This window comes from Rhincodon typus, chromosome 27 (assembly GCF_021869965.1).
Source record: "Rhincodon typus isolate 14 chromosome 27, sRhiTyp1.1, whole genome shotgun sequence".
Classification (NCBI taxonomy): Eukaryota; Metazoa; Chordata; class Chondrichthyes; order Orectolobiformes; family Rhincodontidae; genus Rhincodon; species Rhincodon typus.
In genome coordinates this window covers 13,911,932-13,926,483 of record NC_063358.1, presented here as the reverse complement: position 1 = coordinate 13,926,483, position 14,552 = coordinate 13,911,932, and the positions used below count along the sequence as shown (strand labels likewise).

General features: G+C 40.4%; 1 protein-coding gene across 3 annotated transcripts; it reads right to left on the bottom strand.

Moving 5' to 3' along the window:
• Positions 1-7,509: 7,509 nt before the first annotated feature.
• On the bottom strand, positions 7,510-14,249 carry pigv (phosphatidylinositol glycan anchor biosynthesis, class V). 3 transcript variants are annotated; one of them, XM_048613002.1, is made up of 4 exons: positions 14,077-14,249; positions 12,422-12,671; positions 9,754-10,929; positions 7,510-8,868 (listed from the first exon to the last, which is right to left on the bottom strand). In XM_048613002.1, exons 2-4 carry the CDS (start codon positions 12,488-12,490, stop codon positions 8,599-8,601), a joined length of 1,515 nt encoding a protein of 504 aa, XP_048468959.1. In that variant the 5' UTR covers positions 12,491-12,671; positions 14,077-14,249; the 3' UTR covers positions 7,510-8,598. The 3 variants fall into 3 exon arrangements, with proteins under 3 accessions (XP_048468959.1, XP_048468960.1, XP_048468961.1); XM_048613003.1 differs by having other exon boundaries at positions 12,422-12,543; XM_048613004.1 differs by lacking the exon at positions 14,077-14,249 and having other exon boundaries at positions 9,754-10,400; positions 10,494-10,929; positions 12,422-14,070.
• Between the last annotated feature and the right edge of the window lie 303 nt (positions 14,250-14,552).

Below are 14,552 nucleotides of genomic sequence, written 5' to 3'. Positions count from 1 at the left end.
GGAGAAATCAGAATTAACCTTTCAGGTCGAGTAACCCTTCCTCAGAACTCAGTTTAGGTTATTTCTGATTTCTCTCCACAGATGCTGCCAGATCTGCTTAGCTTTTCCAACAATTTCTATTTTTGTCTCTTTCTGCCTTGACATTTTTCAGTCTCTTCTTACGTACTTTCATGGTTCTTCTGACACTTCACATCAATTCCACAATTGCCAGTTTTCCCAGCTGCCTCTTCTTCACTGTGGATGTGAAATCACTGCACATCCATCCCCCATCAGGATGGTCTGAAGGCTTCTGTTGCTTCCTTGAAAGGAAACTTAACAGACCCCATTCACTACAACACTCCGTCACCTGGCTGAGCTCGTTCTCACTGAACAATTTCTCCTTTAACTTGTCTCACTTCTGCCATGTCAGAGCAGCTATGTATACTCACATGGGTTTCCGAGAGGTGCATGAAACAGTTCTCTCCTTTCTCTAGCGCAACAATGACATCATTGGTGTTGCTTCCTGATGTCAGACAGAATTGTATAAGTTAATTAGCTTTGCTTCCAGTTTCCAACCTTCTCTCACCTTCACCTGATTCATCCCTGACTCTTCGCTTCCTTCGTTCCTGGACTTCACTGTTTCTATTTCTAGGCGTAGGCTGTCCAATGTCCACTACAAAACCATAAACTCCCACACTTATCTACACTTCTTCACCACCCACTTCCTACATGAACTTCATTCCATTCTTCTAGTTTCTCCATCTCATCTGTTCTAATGATACTTCCACCAGGATGCCTGACATGTTCACCTTTTTCCTCAACCAAGAATTTGCCCCTCTGGTTTACAGGGCTCTCAGCCACGATCATTTCCTGCACTTCTGCCCTCAGCCCTTTCCTTCCCTCCCAGAATAACAGGGTTGCCCATGTTCTCACTTTTCACCCCACTAGTCTCCACATTCAAAAGAATTATCCTCCACTATTATCCCCACTTCCAGTAGGATGCCACAAACAAAAACATCATCTCCTCCCTTGCTGGCATTCCATAGAAGTATTTCTGTCCACAAGCTAGTCCACTCCCCCATCACTTCGATACCTACCCCACTATGGCCCATTCCCATGCAAATCACAAAAGGTATTATAGATCATTAATATACACTACAAACAAGAAGGGACCCAACATAGAAACAAGTTACGTCACTGGACATAAGCTTCCAGTCACAAAAACAATTTTCAACTATGACCCTCTTCCTTTGCCACCAAGGCAATTTTCGATCCAATTTTCTGAATTGCCCTGGATTCCATAAGCTCTTACCTTCTTGACCAGTCTCCCATGTGAGACCTTGTCAAAATCTTTCCAAAGTCCATGGACACCACATTCCACTGCACTACCCACATTCACATATCTAGTTATCTCAAATAATCCAATTAAACCTGTCGAGCATCATCTTGCCCTGACACAGCCACGTTGACTATTCTTGGTTAACTCTTGCCCATGAGATTAATTCTGCCTGTCAGAGATCCCCCCCCACCCCTGGGTTCATTTACCAAACCTCCCTCCCCCCCCCACCAAAGTTTCCTTACCACTGATATTTGACTCACCAACCCATAGTTTCCTGGTTTATCCCTACCACCCATTTTGAATAATGGAACCACATTAGCTGTCCTTCTGTCCCACGGCATCTCTCCAGAGACAATTTAAAGATTCACAAAGGCCCTGCAATCTTTCACAGCAGCCATGAATACGTTGCAGCTGTGCCTGGCGTCTTATTCAATTTTACATCTATTAAAGCCACTAAAAACTTGTCCCTCTCAATTGTAATTTGTTCAAGTAAGTTTTTAAGAAAAGCACAGGAATGAGGAATGGTCCTGCAGAGGCTCAGGCTGTGATACACAAATCAAATTGGATTTAAGAATTGAGGAACAATGTTGAGATTTCTTGGTGACCCTATGTTGAGAGATCAGCCAAACTGTGACAGAGTCATACAGTCAGAGTCATGCAGCACGGAAACAGACCCGTCGGTCCACGGACCATGTTTCAGTTGTGAAAGGAGAGACGGAGAATGGTCAAGTGGGTGACAAATACAACTGAACATTGAGAAATATGAAGGAACACATTTTGGAAGTAAGAATATCCAATGGGAATAACATTTTAAATGTGTTACAATGAGCACAGAATATTTGATTTCAATACTCTGAACACAAGAACAGGAATCATGTCTGTGACATCATAAATAACAGACACGATGCTGCATAATTTCTGGGCAAATGAAATGGACTCAATGGGGAAGAAGTGAGTCTCTAACACAAATAGAAAAAACTAAGGCATCTGCCACCACCCTAAACTAAGATTTTGGAGGGGTTTGAGGAAATGCATTAATTTACATAATGTTGCCAAGGCCAACATTTATTGTTCATCTGTTATTATCCTCAAGAAAATAGTGGTGAACTGCCCTAAAATGCTCCAGAACACATGGTGAAAATGCCTTCATAAATACTGTTAGGTCGAAACTGTTACCTTGCAACAACACAAACAGGCAACATATGCTCAAACCACGATTGTGCATATTCCCATGTGCTTGGTGCCTTTACCCCTTTAAGTGTTTATTACTATTATATCTTAACAATTCTCTGTCCCTTTCTCCTTCAAATCCAGTATCACCCTCCACCTCAAAAAACTGTTGATCCCAGCATTCTTATAAATTACTGTCCCATCTCCAATTGCCTTTCTTCGACCATTATGTCACCTCACAAATTCAAGCCCATCTTTCTTAATTGTTTACATCCATCCAATTTTGCCCCCATCTTTGAGTTGAGATGCCTCATTAAAGTCACAAGTGATACACTAGTGATATTTGACAAAGGCAAATTATTCCACTTCAACCTGTCTGCAGCCTTTGATATAGATGACCACCAGATTCTGCTAGAGTGCCTATCCACAACCAGTTGATAGGGCTGTATTCACTTGGTTTCATTTCTATTGTCATAGCCAGAGAATCGCGTGCAGTGGCTTCTCTTCCCATGTCTGTATCATTACTTATGGTGTCCCTTCCAAAGATCTATCCTTAGCCCCCTCCCAACTGTCAGGTATACACAATACCTCAACACCATCACCCAAAAACAGAATGTCTAACTCTGTATAACACAGAACCCTGCTGACACCTCTCTTGACCCAATCATCTCAAGATTGCCAGACTTGTTCAATGTCACAAGAATAATTAAGGACAGACAACAAATACTGGCCTCGTCAGCAAAACTCTCATCCCAAAAATGGATAAAACAAGACTTAGATGAGCAGAAATTTACTTGAAATATTGGAAATACAAAAGCTATTGTCTTCAGCACCACCACAAATGCCATTCCCTTACCACTGACATCATCCCTCTCCCAGGCAACCACATAAGCTAACCCAGATAGTTCACAACTTTGGTGTTATAAATCACGTCAAGCTGAACTTCTTACCACCCATCCCATCATACCCAAACCCCCACTGTTGTGCCTAGACTTGATTATTCTAGTGCATTACTAGTTGGTTTTTCAGTTGTACCCTCCACAAACATGAGGTCATTCAAAACTCTGCTGCTCATGTCCTAATTCATTGCATCCCACTCACCCATCTCTCCCAGCTTCGCTCATTTACACTGGCTCCCAGTCAAGTAACACCTTAACTTTAAAGTTCTCATCTACATTTCAAATCTAAACATGGCTTTGAACCTCGTCATTTTTATAATGTCATCCATCCTCATAGATCCTCCAAGTCTTCACCCTGCCATTTTGGTCTCTTAAGCATTCCCAATTTTAACATTAGCAGCCATGCCTTCAGCTCCTTGGCTCTAAGCTCTAAAATTCCCTCCCTAATTCCTACACACTTTGATGCTTCTTAAAACCCACTTATTTGACCATGTGTTAGTCATCTGACCTAATAATGCCAAGTCAAGAGCCAAATTTTGTTCCATAGTATTCCTATAATAAATTTTAAAACATGTTATATTAAAACATTATATAAAAGCAAGCTGCTGCTGTAATGAGAAGTACTGACAAAATAGCCTTGGCAAGTTGCTACTGTACATATTAGATCATAGATCACAGAATCCCTACAGTGTGGAAACAGGCCCTTCAGCCCAACAAGTCCACACCAACCCTAAGAGCACCCACCCAAACCCATCCCCCTATAACCCACCTAATCTACACGTCCCTGAACACTGTGGGCAATTTAGCATGGCCAATCCACCTAGCCTGCACATCTTTCAAGATGGTACACATTAAGCAAGGTAGTGCTAATGGTAGGGGGAGCAGGGGATGCTGATCAAGTGGAATGCTTTGTCCTGCATGGTGGCAAGCTCCTTCAGTTGTTAGATCTGTGCACATCCAAGTGCAAAGTATTCTATCGTACTCCTGACTTGCACCTTTTAGGCAGCGGAAAGGCTTTGGAATTACCGCTGTCGAACACCCAGTCTCTGGACTTTACTTTTATCACAATGAATAGGATGTAACAAATCCTACATCTGGCAAGAAGACAAGGGAGAGAAAGCTGGCACTGGAGCTGGACTGTGACAGTCACAGGAACATCACTGCAGTGTGGGTTGGATACATGGTAGTATGTAACATCACTGCTCCCATGATAGCAGGGCATATCACCAGCCAACAAATCAGTCCATCAGTTTCTCTGGGATACTTCCATCTAGATGTGGCTGATACCGAGTTAGTCCCATGGATCAGAACTGGATCCATCCAACAGCAGGGACACATTAAATCGGCCTTGCATGTTTTGACCCAAATTCTGTAATATATTTCTCAACCTGTTATCCTGTATTGTTCTACAACCAGAGTTGATCTAGCAAGCTTGATCCTGACATCAACCCAGCACTCCTGAAGTTACTGTTATCTTAACCCCTTCATTACAGCTAAGTGCTGTGGCAAATCAAACAACTAAAAAGATCTAGTGCGAGAACCAAAATATTCCAAGCTGATTTCAACAAAACGGAGAATGGAAAAGGAGAGTGGTAGCTGTAACAAAAAATGATGAGCTTTATTGAAAAAGGATCAAGACAGAAGATAAGGAACTAGAATCAGTATTGGTGGAAATAAGGAATAATGAAGAGCAGAAAATACTGCCGTACTTACTTCACAGACTTCCTAAAAGTACTAAACTATTACACAGATTACTAATTAAACAGAGATTGTGAAAAGGGCAAATCATACTGGGTTTTAATCTTCAGATAGACTGGCCAAAATCAAGCTAGCAAAGTAGTGTGGAAATAAGTTCAGGTAATGGTTTTGAGACAGTTTCCTCGACCAATTTACCATGAAACCAATCAGAAATAAGGCTATTTTTAGATTTTGCATTGTGTAATAAGATTTAATTACTAATCTCATAGTAAAGAATCCAGTGAGAGAGAGTGATCATTATGCAAAGAAATGATTAAACAGAGTGAAATTGGCCTTATGAAAGCAAAATAGTTGTTGACAAATGTTTGAGTTTTTAAGGATATACTTAAAAATGTAGATGAAAGGGAACCAACAATTAAAATTTAGATTTTCAAAAGGCATTTGACAAGATTTCACATAAAAGGTTACCACACAAGAGCTCATTGGGTTGAGGCCAGATATTTTCATGGATAAAGAATTTGTTAACAAATAAAAAGCAGAAATAGGAACAAACAGGGCATTTTCATAATGGCAGTCTGGAAGCTCAAATATTTGCAATCTGTATCACTGATTTAAATGGAGCAACTAAGAAATAATGTATCCAAGTCTGCAGAAGATACAAAGCTGGACCAGAAAGTGGCAAATACAAAAGGTTGCAAGGGAATACAAGCTGTTTAAATGAATCAATAACAAAGGTGGCTGCTGAATTATGATGCAGATCAGTGTGAAGTTATTCACTCTGGTACAAATAGAAAATCAGAATATTTTATAAATGTTGGTTTTAGAGATTTTTGCGTAGGCACATACAAGCACACAAAGTTCATGTGCAGGTACAACAAGAAATTAGGAAGACAATTGGCACATCAGCCATTATTAAAAGGGGGTGCAAAAGAGTGAGGGTGTAGAAGAGTAGGATTGGAGTAAAAGAGTAAGCAATCTTCCTACAACTGTACAGAAGCTTGATGAGATCACAGCTGAAGTTTTGGCTCCTTATCCAAGAAAGGATATACCTGTCTCAGAGGCCAGCAAATATTGAATACATTGATTCCAGGGATGAAAGAATTGCCCTACGCTGGCAGGTTGTGTAGAATGGGACTATACTTTTGGAATTTAGAAGAATAAAAAGGTAATCTCGCTAAAACACAAGATTCTGAGGGGTTTGTAAGAGCAGATGTTAAGAGGTTGTTTCTCCTGGCTGAAAAGTTCAGGACTTTTTTTGGTGGGGGGTGGAATTAAGTAAAGGGTCAATAATTTAAGATTGAGATAGGAGAAACTGCTTCAGAGAGTGTATTTGGGTGATTTTAATGCATATAGACAGTATTAATCAAGTTGGCAAGGGTAGCCTTGAGGGAGAGTTTATTGGATGTATTAGAGGTTGTTTCTGGGAGCAACATGTTGGACAAGCAACTAAGGAGCAGGCTATTTGGGATTCAGTATTGTGTAATGACAGGATTAAATAATGATCTCATAGTAAATGATCCTCTAAGAAAAAGTGAATACAGCATGCTAGAACTTCAAATTCAGTTTAAAAGTGAGATTTAGAGTCCCACATTGGCATTGTGGATTTAAACAAAGGCAATTACATAGGCATGAGGAAAGATTTGGACTGGGCAGAAAGACTAAAAAGGTATGACGAACAGTGGCGGATGGTTGAGGAGATAGTCAACACTTCCCAACTAAAATGAGGAGTAAGGAAGAAAAATTGTAATGGGGCAAAAACACATCCATGGCTAAGCAAAGAAGTTAAAGATAACAAAGACAAAAATTAAGGCATACCATATTGCAAAATCCAGTGGCAGGCTGGCCAATGGCATTCAATAATGTAGAGGTTATAGAAAGGGAGGAATTTAAAACATTCACCATAAGTGTAAAAGTACAGAGTAAACTACTGGGACTGAAGGCAGACAAGTCCCTAGGACCTGATAGCCTACATCCTTCGGTCTTAAAGGAACTTGTAGCAGAGATAGTTGATCCACTCATTATAATATTCTAAAAATTCCCTGGATGCAGGAAGGGTTCCAATAGATTGGAAAAGTGCCAATACAATGTCCTAATTCAAAAAAGGAGGGAGGCAGAAAGTAGGCAACAACAAACCAGTTAGTTTAACACCGGTTGCTAGGAAATTGTTGGAATCCATTAAGGAAGTAATAACAGGACGTCTGGAAAGTCAAAACACAATCCCATCAATAGTCAGCATGGTTTTTTTGAAGGGAAAACCACATTTGACAAACTTGAAGTTTTACAAAGATGGGATGGATGGACTAACTGAAAACTTTGCAATGTTGCTACTTATGGTGCCATCTTAGGTACAAGATACCCAGGTACAGATACTTAAATATTTGACACAAAATTGCAAGAATAATAAATCACAGTCCAGCACAAGAATAAAAAGAAAAAAAATACTCTATTTATAGTCGTTTCACTCCCATCCGTGCCAGCACCTAGCCTCCAGAGCACACTGGGCTTAAACTCGAGGTCTTGCCTTCCCCCAGTCCATGACTCACCTTCCCGTGCCAGCCACATAATGGGGATCCTGTAGATATAGTATATTTGGGCTTCTGGAAGGCATTCGATAACATGCCACACAATATAAGGTCACAATGGGTTGGGGGTAATTTATTCGCTTGGATAGAGGACTGGCTAACTAAGAGAAAGCAGAGTCTGGATAAATGGATCTTTTTCTGATTAGCAAGATGTAACTAGTGGGTGCCACAGCATACTGCAAATTTGCAATTTATATTAGTGACTTGGATGCAGGGATATTATAGGTATTACAGTAAATTTTCAGAAGACACTGAAATAGGTGGGAAAATAAGAAAATAAGAAATGCAACGAAGAAATAAGAAATTTACAAATGAATATAGATAAGTTAAATGAATGGGTCAAAATTTGGCTAATGAAGTTTAACATGGATAAGTGTGAGGTAATCCATGTTGTTAGGAAAAGTAGAAAGGCAAATTATCTAAATAGAGATAAACTTCATAGTGCTTCAGTGCAGAGAGACCTGGGTGTCCTTGTGCATGAATCACAAAACCAGTGTTCAGGTACAAAAGGCAGGCAAATTGAATTTTGGCATTTATTGCTAAAGGACTAGAGTATGAAGGGAGGGAAGTGTTGCTGCAACTCTGAAAGGTATTAGTGAGACCGCAGCTAGAATACTGCATACACATTTGGTCCCCTTACTGGAGGAGGATTGCAAGTGAATCTAAAGATACAAGAATTTTATATGAGAGTGGAGCTAGGGTGATGGATTATCACAAAGTACGGTGAAGCAAGCTCAAGGGGCCATATAACCTACTCCTGATACAATTTCTAATATTCTTTTATTGGCCCAGATCTCAATCCTCACAACAGCACACCCCATGCCAGGAAAGCGTGGATTACATTGAAGAGAATGAGGAGGATCTATTCTAGAAATACAGCAGACCAACAGGTGGGAAGAACCAGGCAGCGCTGAGGCAGCTTCCCCAGTGATCAAGTCCATGGGAGAAAGTTACAATGTAGGACAAGTCCAAGTAACCAGTACAGCAAAAAATATCCAAGGATGCAGCGGGCAGTTAGACTGTAGCCACTCCAGTCCTGCAGCAAAGTAGTGAGCTGGTTTCTGGGAAAGATCCCAAACTTGTTGCAGTAAATGGAGGTAGCAGAATCCTGAGCCAAATGTCCAGGCTCCACTTTCTGGAGCAGATGAGCAGAGAACCAGTACAAGATGGGTGAGGAGGAGGCTAGGAATCTAGTTAGAACCTGCACAGAAAGCAAGAGATTTATTAGTTATTTCATATCTTTTGAAACAGAAAGCACATTCACACATACATACATACTGTGGATCCTGGGAATCTGAACTAAACTTAGAAACTGCAAGAAATACCAAGGTCAGGCAGTGGAGAGAAAAAAAAAAAGGAGTTAATGTTTCAGATTGCTAACCAATCATCTCACACTTGAAGCTGCACTCATTTCAGTCACTCCCAGCCTAGGAGAGGATGGCCTAGTGGTATTATCATTAGACTATTAATCCAGAGACCCAGCAAATGTTCTTGGGTTCGAGTACTGCCATAGCAGATAGAATTTGAATTCAATTAAATAGGAAAATCTGGAATAAAAAAATCTAAAGTCAATTGTCAGGAAAAGACCAAACCACGTTGTGGCCAACATGTAACTCCAGACCCACAGCAATGTGGTTGATTACTCATTGCACTCTGGGCAATTAGGATGGGAAATAAATGTCGGTACTCTCATCCTGTGAATGAGTGAAAAAAAATGATTTCGTTAAGGGTCTCAGTTTAGTACAGACTTCTCTGCTTCTAATGACAGGTGCTCAAAATCATGGTGTCCAAATTAAACAATGTCACTAGCAGGACATGAAATTCAATGTCTCAAACCAGTTGCGGAAATAGAGTCCACGAATTAATTTAAAGGGGAGTTACTACTTTGAAAATTCAGAAGTTTTGACCAAGCAGGAGACAATGAGATTAGACTAGGTGGGCTCTTAGAGTATAGGAATTCATTGAAAAGTGGGATTAGATTTGGGGGCAATAAAGGATATGGATTGTTAAAGGGTGCGACTGAGGAATCATTCTGCATGTCCTCTTCAAGCACCCAATGTTTATCATTCTTTTATACAGTTCTCACCTGAATGTGCATGAAACAAATGCCAAATACCAGCAGTAGAGTTGCATGAACGACGTAGACAAACACTCGGTCTGTATGGAAGCTGGAGTATAGTTTGCTATCCTGTTCAATCTTTTCCAACAGCTTTCTGCGGGTCAGACCCAACTGTACACAATACCAGGGATCAATGATCACATATTGCCAGGCTGCCCACATTCCCAAAGCCACAACAGGAAAAGCCAGCAGGAAGTTGGGCAATTGGCGGAGTTGATAATATCTTAGGAAGCCCACATTCCAGTATGTGTCCTGAATGTAAGAGTATATGATGGGGTATTGGCGATGGCACCAGACAGGTGGATCAGTTTCCTTATCAGGGACACGATAACCTTTGTTGCCAGCTAGCTGCAGCAGACGCTGAGGAATGTCCAGTGCTGGATTCACAGTTGACTTACAGAATGTCAGGTATCCATAATACTGAAAAAGTACAAAGGGCAGCACAATCATCGCCGTTCCTGCAGCCACTAAGAGCACAGATCGAAGGATCAGATTCAACCATGATCTGTACGAGTCCTTTTCCATAACCTTTGTCTTGTGTCTCACATACAAAGAGCAAACCCTCAGCTGGGAGTAAAGCAGAAATCCTGCATTTACAATGCCATTGGAGCGTACTGCTGCAGACAGAGAAAACAGAATGCAACTGGTCACAAGCCAACCTTTCTCCAGATTCAGCATTCCACCAAAGGCTAGCAACACAAACATACTTTCAGAATAAGCTGCAGACATGAAGACGTTGGCTGGGGTCAGGCAGAAGAGAAGGCTGGAGAGAAAGGCCAGCCTGCGATCCCGGAGCACAACAACACCCAGATGGTACAAAACAACAGCTGACAGAACAAAGATCACAGCATTCAGCAACACTGCTGCAAGCAGCAGTCGACTGTGGAGATTGAGAAAGCGTTGTAGGGGGCTGAGCACCAAGTCTGCCACTACCCGAAGGCACACCGGAAACAATGGCAGAAAAGCAAAGTTATGCTCATAAATGTATCCAAATTCTGCTATAAACAGAAAGTGCTGTGCATCCCAGCGAGAAAAGCCACTTAACAGGATCTCCAGCACCTCGTCACTGATGCTTAAATTGCGTAGTTGGGGGGCTTGAAAGGCATCTGCTCTGTGGTCAGGTATCACATAATTAAACACCATCTGGTAAAGGAGCAATGAAGCAGGGTAAGTATTCTCTCCAATAGGTAAATACAGCATAAATCCAAACCCACCCATAAAACTGTCAAAATCAGAAATGACTGAAAGACAGCAAGAATATTAAAATGAGTTTAATAACTTAAAGAATCAAAGACATGCATCCCTGAAGAAGCAATACATTTTAACCAATTAACAACATCGAAAAAATTTACTTGATTATAATTTGAGTAAATCAGATTTTCTTTTTAGGTAGAGTAAAAGCCTGAGGGATCAAGTCACACAAAACATTTAAAAAAAAAAAAAATAGGCTGCTAGCCAAACTGTCCTGAAAGTGGTGAAGACGTTTAATAAGGAATTTTCAAAACATAGTGACCGTGTCTTCAGCTGCCCAGACCCAAAAAGTGAATTGTTACAAATCATATTCTCAAGAGGTCAAAATTAGAAGAGTGCAAAGTTATATGTTTTGGGTTGAAGAGAATTGTAGGGATGAGGAGAGGTGAAGGGATTTGAAAACATGAGTATGAATTTTAAAACTGATTCGTTTCTGGACCATGAGCCAACGTAGGTCTATGAGCAATGATATGATGGTGAGCAAATGAGAAGCCCATTTCAGGTTATTCTCTGGCTATGACTAGATATATAGGAACAGAATACAAGGTAAGATGGAGATGGTAGCATAGTGGTAATGTCACTGAAGAAGTGATCCTGCAAGCCAGTCTAATGCCATGAGGACACAGATTCAAATTCCAACCTTTGCACCTGGTACAGTCTCACAAAACTATCATTGATTGTCATAAAATCCATCAGGTCGACTAATTTTCTTTAGGGAAGGAGATCTGTCATCACTACTCAGTCTGGTCTACAGGTGACTCCAGACCCACAACTATGTGCATGCTCTTAACTGTACTTTGAAAAGGCCCAGTAAGCCACTGGATTCAAGAAAAATTAGGGATAACCAACAAATGCAGGCCTTGCTAATGACACATCTCATGAAAGAATAAATTTGATAAACAACAGACAGACAGTATAGGACATACAGAAGGATAATATAGTCAACTGTGCCAAAGGCTAAAAACAGAAGTACAAAGATAGCTTAGTACAATCAAATGAATATAATGTAATTTGTAACTTTGGTGAGGACTATGAGGGGTAGAAGATTGACTTGGGTGAATTCAAACATTGAAAGATAGAAATGGGAGGCTATAACACATTCAAATACATATATCCTAACATTGTAATTAGTTTTGCAGGTCCAGTACTAATCTCTAGTTCTGGACTTGGTGCGGGAACCTAAGTAACATATAGCCAGTGTGCTTAATCAAAATACTGTCAATACTGGCCTGCATCCAAGGGAAATGTCTGAGAAAATTCCAACATTTTAGCAGGAAATTAACATAGCCCATGTTACATGAGTACTACCACTTCTCCTTGAAGTGTTTCTTAAATCAGCTATAATGTTCATTAGAACTGAATGAGGATTAAAAGAGAGACTGACCTGGAAAAGGATGGACAGGATTCTAGAACAAATGGCAAAGTGCACAACCAACTGGAGGTCAGATGCCATGATGTTCCTGGTGTAGGTCTCCAATCCAGATCACAGCACTGATCCCCTGCACACTGACAGCAAGCAACTGCTATCATCTCATTATCACAGATTGGATTACAGAATGTTAACAGGAATATCCCAGAACAAAGTCACAGCAGAAAATGTTGGAGACAGTAAACACTGACAACACAATCAGGATCTAAAACAGAATTACATTATCAGCAGAAAAATTAAACATGATTCAAAGTGTGAGGCTTCTCCTTCTCATGAAAAGTAGTGATTCATACCATCTCCACACCTCCCGAGCCTCAATCTCACATGAACTCCTTCTGCCATCAACTCTTCCCAAACCATATCACACTCCACAATATTGAAGAAAACAGTTTCTCAATTTCTCCATGCAACTGCAAGCTTTCATTCCTGGCATCATTTGGCAAGCCTTCTCTGTACTCTAAGTCACTAATAAACTTCCTGGTGTGGGATCCAGAACTATAGAAAATACTGCAGTTAAGGCCTAAGCAGTGATTAGTAAAAGTTTAGTTTTACTAGTTTCGAGCTTCTGCACACACTATCCCTATTAAAAGGAAATTAACCCAATTTCCACATTTTATTAGTTTGACCTGTAATCTATAAAGATCCACACACAGGGGTCCCTCTGTTCTTGCATTTTTTCTCCCTTGAAAGATAGATTTTTAGATTATAGACACTTGTTATTCTTCCCAAAATGCATCTCTTCATGCTCGTTTACATTAATGTGCATTTATCACGTTTCTTCCTGTTGGATCAGTTGATGTCCCACTGATACCTGCCATCACTACGCTCACCGACAAATTTGACCAAGCTTCAAATCAGAATTAATTTTATGCTTGATAATAGTTTCTAGTAGCTTTCTCACCACAAATGTCACATTTCACATTGCCTGCTAACCTTTTCCCATGCTCTTTGTTATTATTTCTTTTTTCCAAGTTTCCCATTGCCTGATTTTGTGTTTTTATATTTGACATTTGCCTCCTTTTTCAGTTTTATTTTAACGTGTATTTCCTGTCAAAGAACGCCTGGCTTTGGATTGCCCATCTTTCCTCTTTATGGAAATATCATCGATTTGTATTTCTCTGCTTTGAAGGTTTGTGAAAGGGTTTGAGAGAGCAGATACTTACATCTACACTTCTGCAGGATTTAACCACCATAAATAAAAGACCATCATTAATAAATCTAACTTGAAATTCACTGCCACAAAGTAGTTGAGGTGAATAAAAAGATCGACTTAAGGGGAAGCTTGATAAAGAGGGTAAGGATCAGAAGGATATACTGGTTAGATGAAGGGAGGTGGTAAAGGGTTTGGGGGGGACCACAAACAGCTGCGTAGACGAGCTGGGTCGCATGATCTGTTTCTATGCTGCAAATTGTACTATATATGCAAGTCCAACGGGCAGTGCAAAGGAAGCATTGCAGTGCCAAGGGACTGCTACACTAAAGGGCCTATCTTCAAAACTATATTAAACTAAGTTCCACATTCTCCTTCAATAAAAGATCTCACGGCACTATTTCAAAAACACAGTTCTCCACAGGATCGTAACCACCATAAAATTATCTAATCAGCTTACTGATCTTTCTGGGATCTTCCTGTGTGCAACTGGGTGTCCAACAATCACTGCATAACAGTGACTAGACTTTGAAATAATTATTTGTTTTTTTTTTTAAAAATCTTTCAGCTATCTTACAGTGAAGGTCACTAGACAAACGTATGTCGAGACTACTGCGCCCTTTTCCGGCTTTAAATCGCCGGCGCAAAATCTGAACCTAGTCGCCCTACAATCGCCGTCACCGGAAGTTGCGCTCCAATCCCAGCAATAATATCCGGGTTGAAATCCGTGAAACAATGCGGGAATTGCCATCTTTGATACTGGCAAGCAGGCCTTAGCTCAAGATTGCTTACAATAGGATTTTCTTTCCAGATAAACAAGACCAGCTGAATTATATTTATTTGTAACCACCCAGAAAACCCTTGTACAAGTCAGTCTGCTGAGAATTTCCTCAGTGAACAATTTTTGTTAAATTTCTGAAGGGTCCCGACCCGAAA

Coding starts and splice junctions, on each gene's coding strand:
- pigv (XM_048613002.1), bottom strand. CDS start 12,490: ATGGCATCTGACCTCCAGTTGGTTGTGCACTTTGCCATTTGTTCTAGA. Junction 10,930..12,421: donor TCCTGTCCATCCTTTTCCAG/GTCAGTCTCTCT, acceptor CTCCTTTACCAG/ATGGTGTTTAATTATGTGAT. Junction 8,869..9,753: donor TTTGTTTCATGCACATTCAG/GTGAGAACTGTA, acceptor CTTTCTGTGCAG/GTTCTAACTAGATTCCTAGC.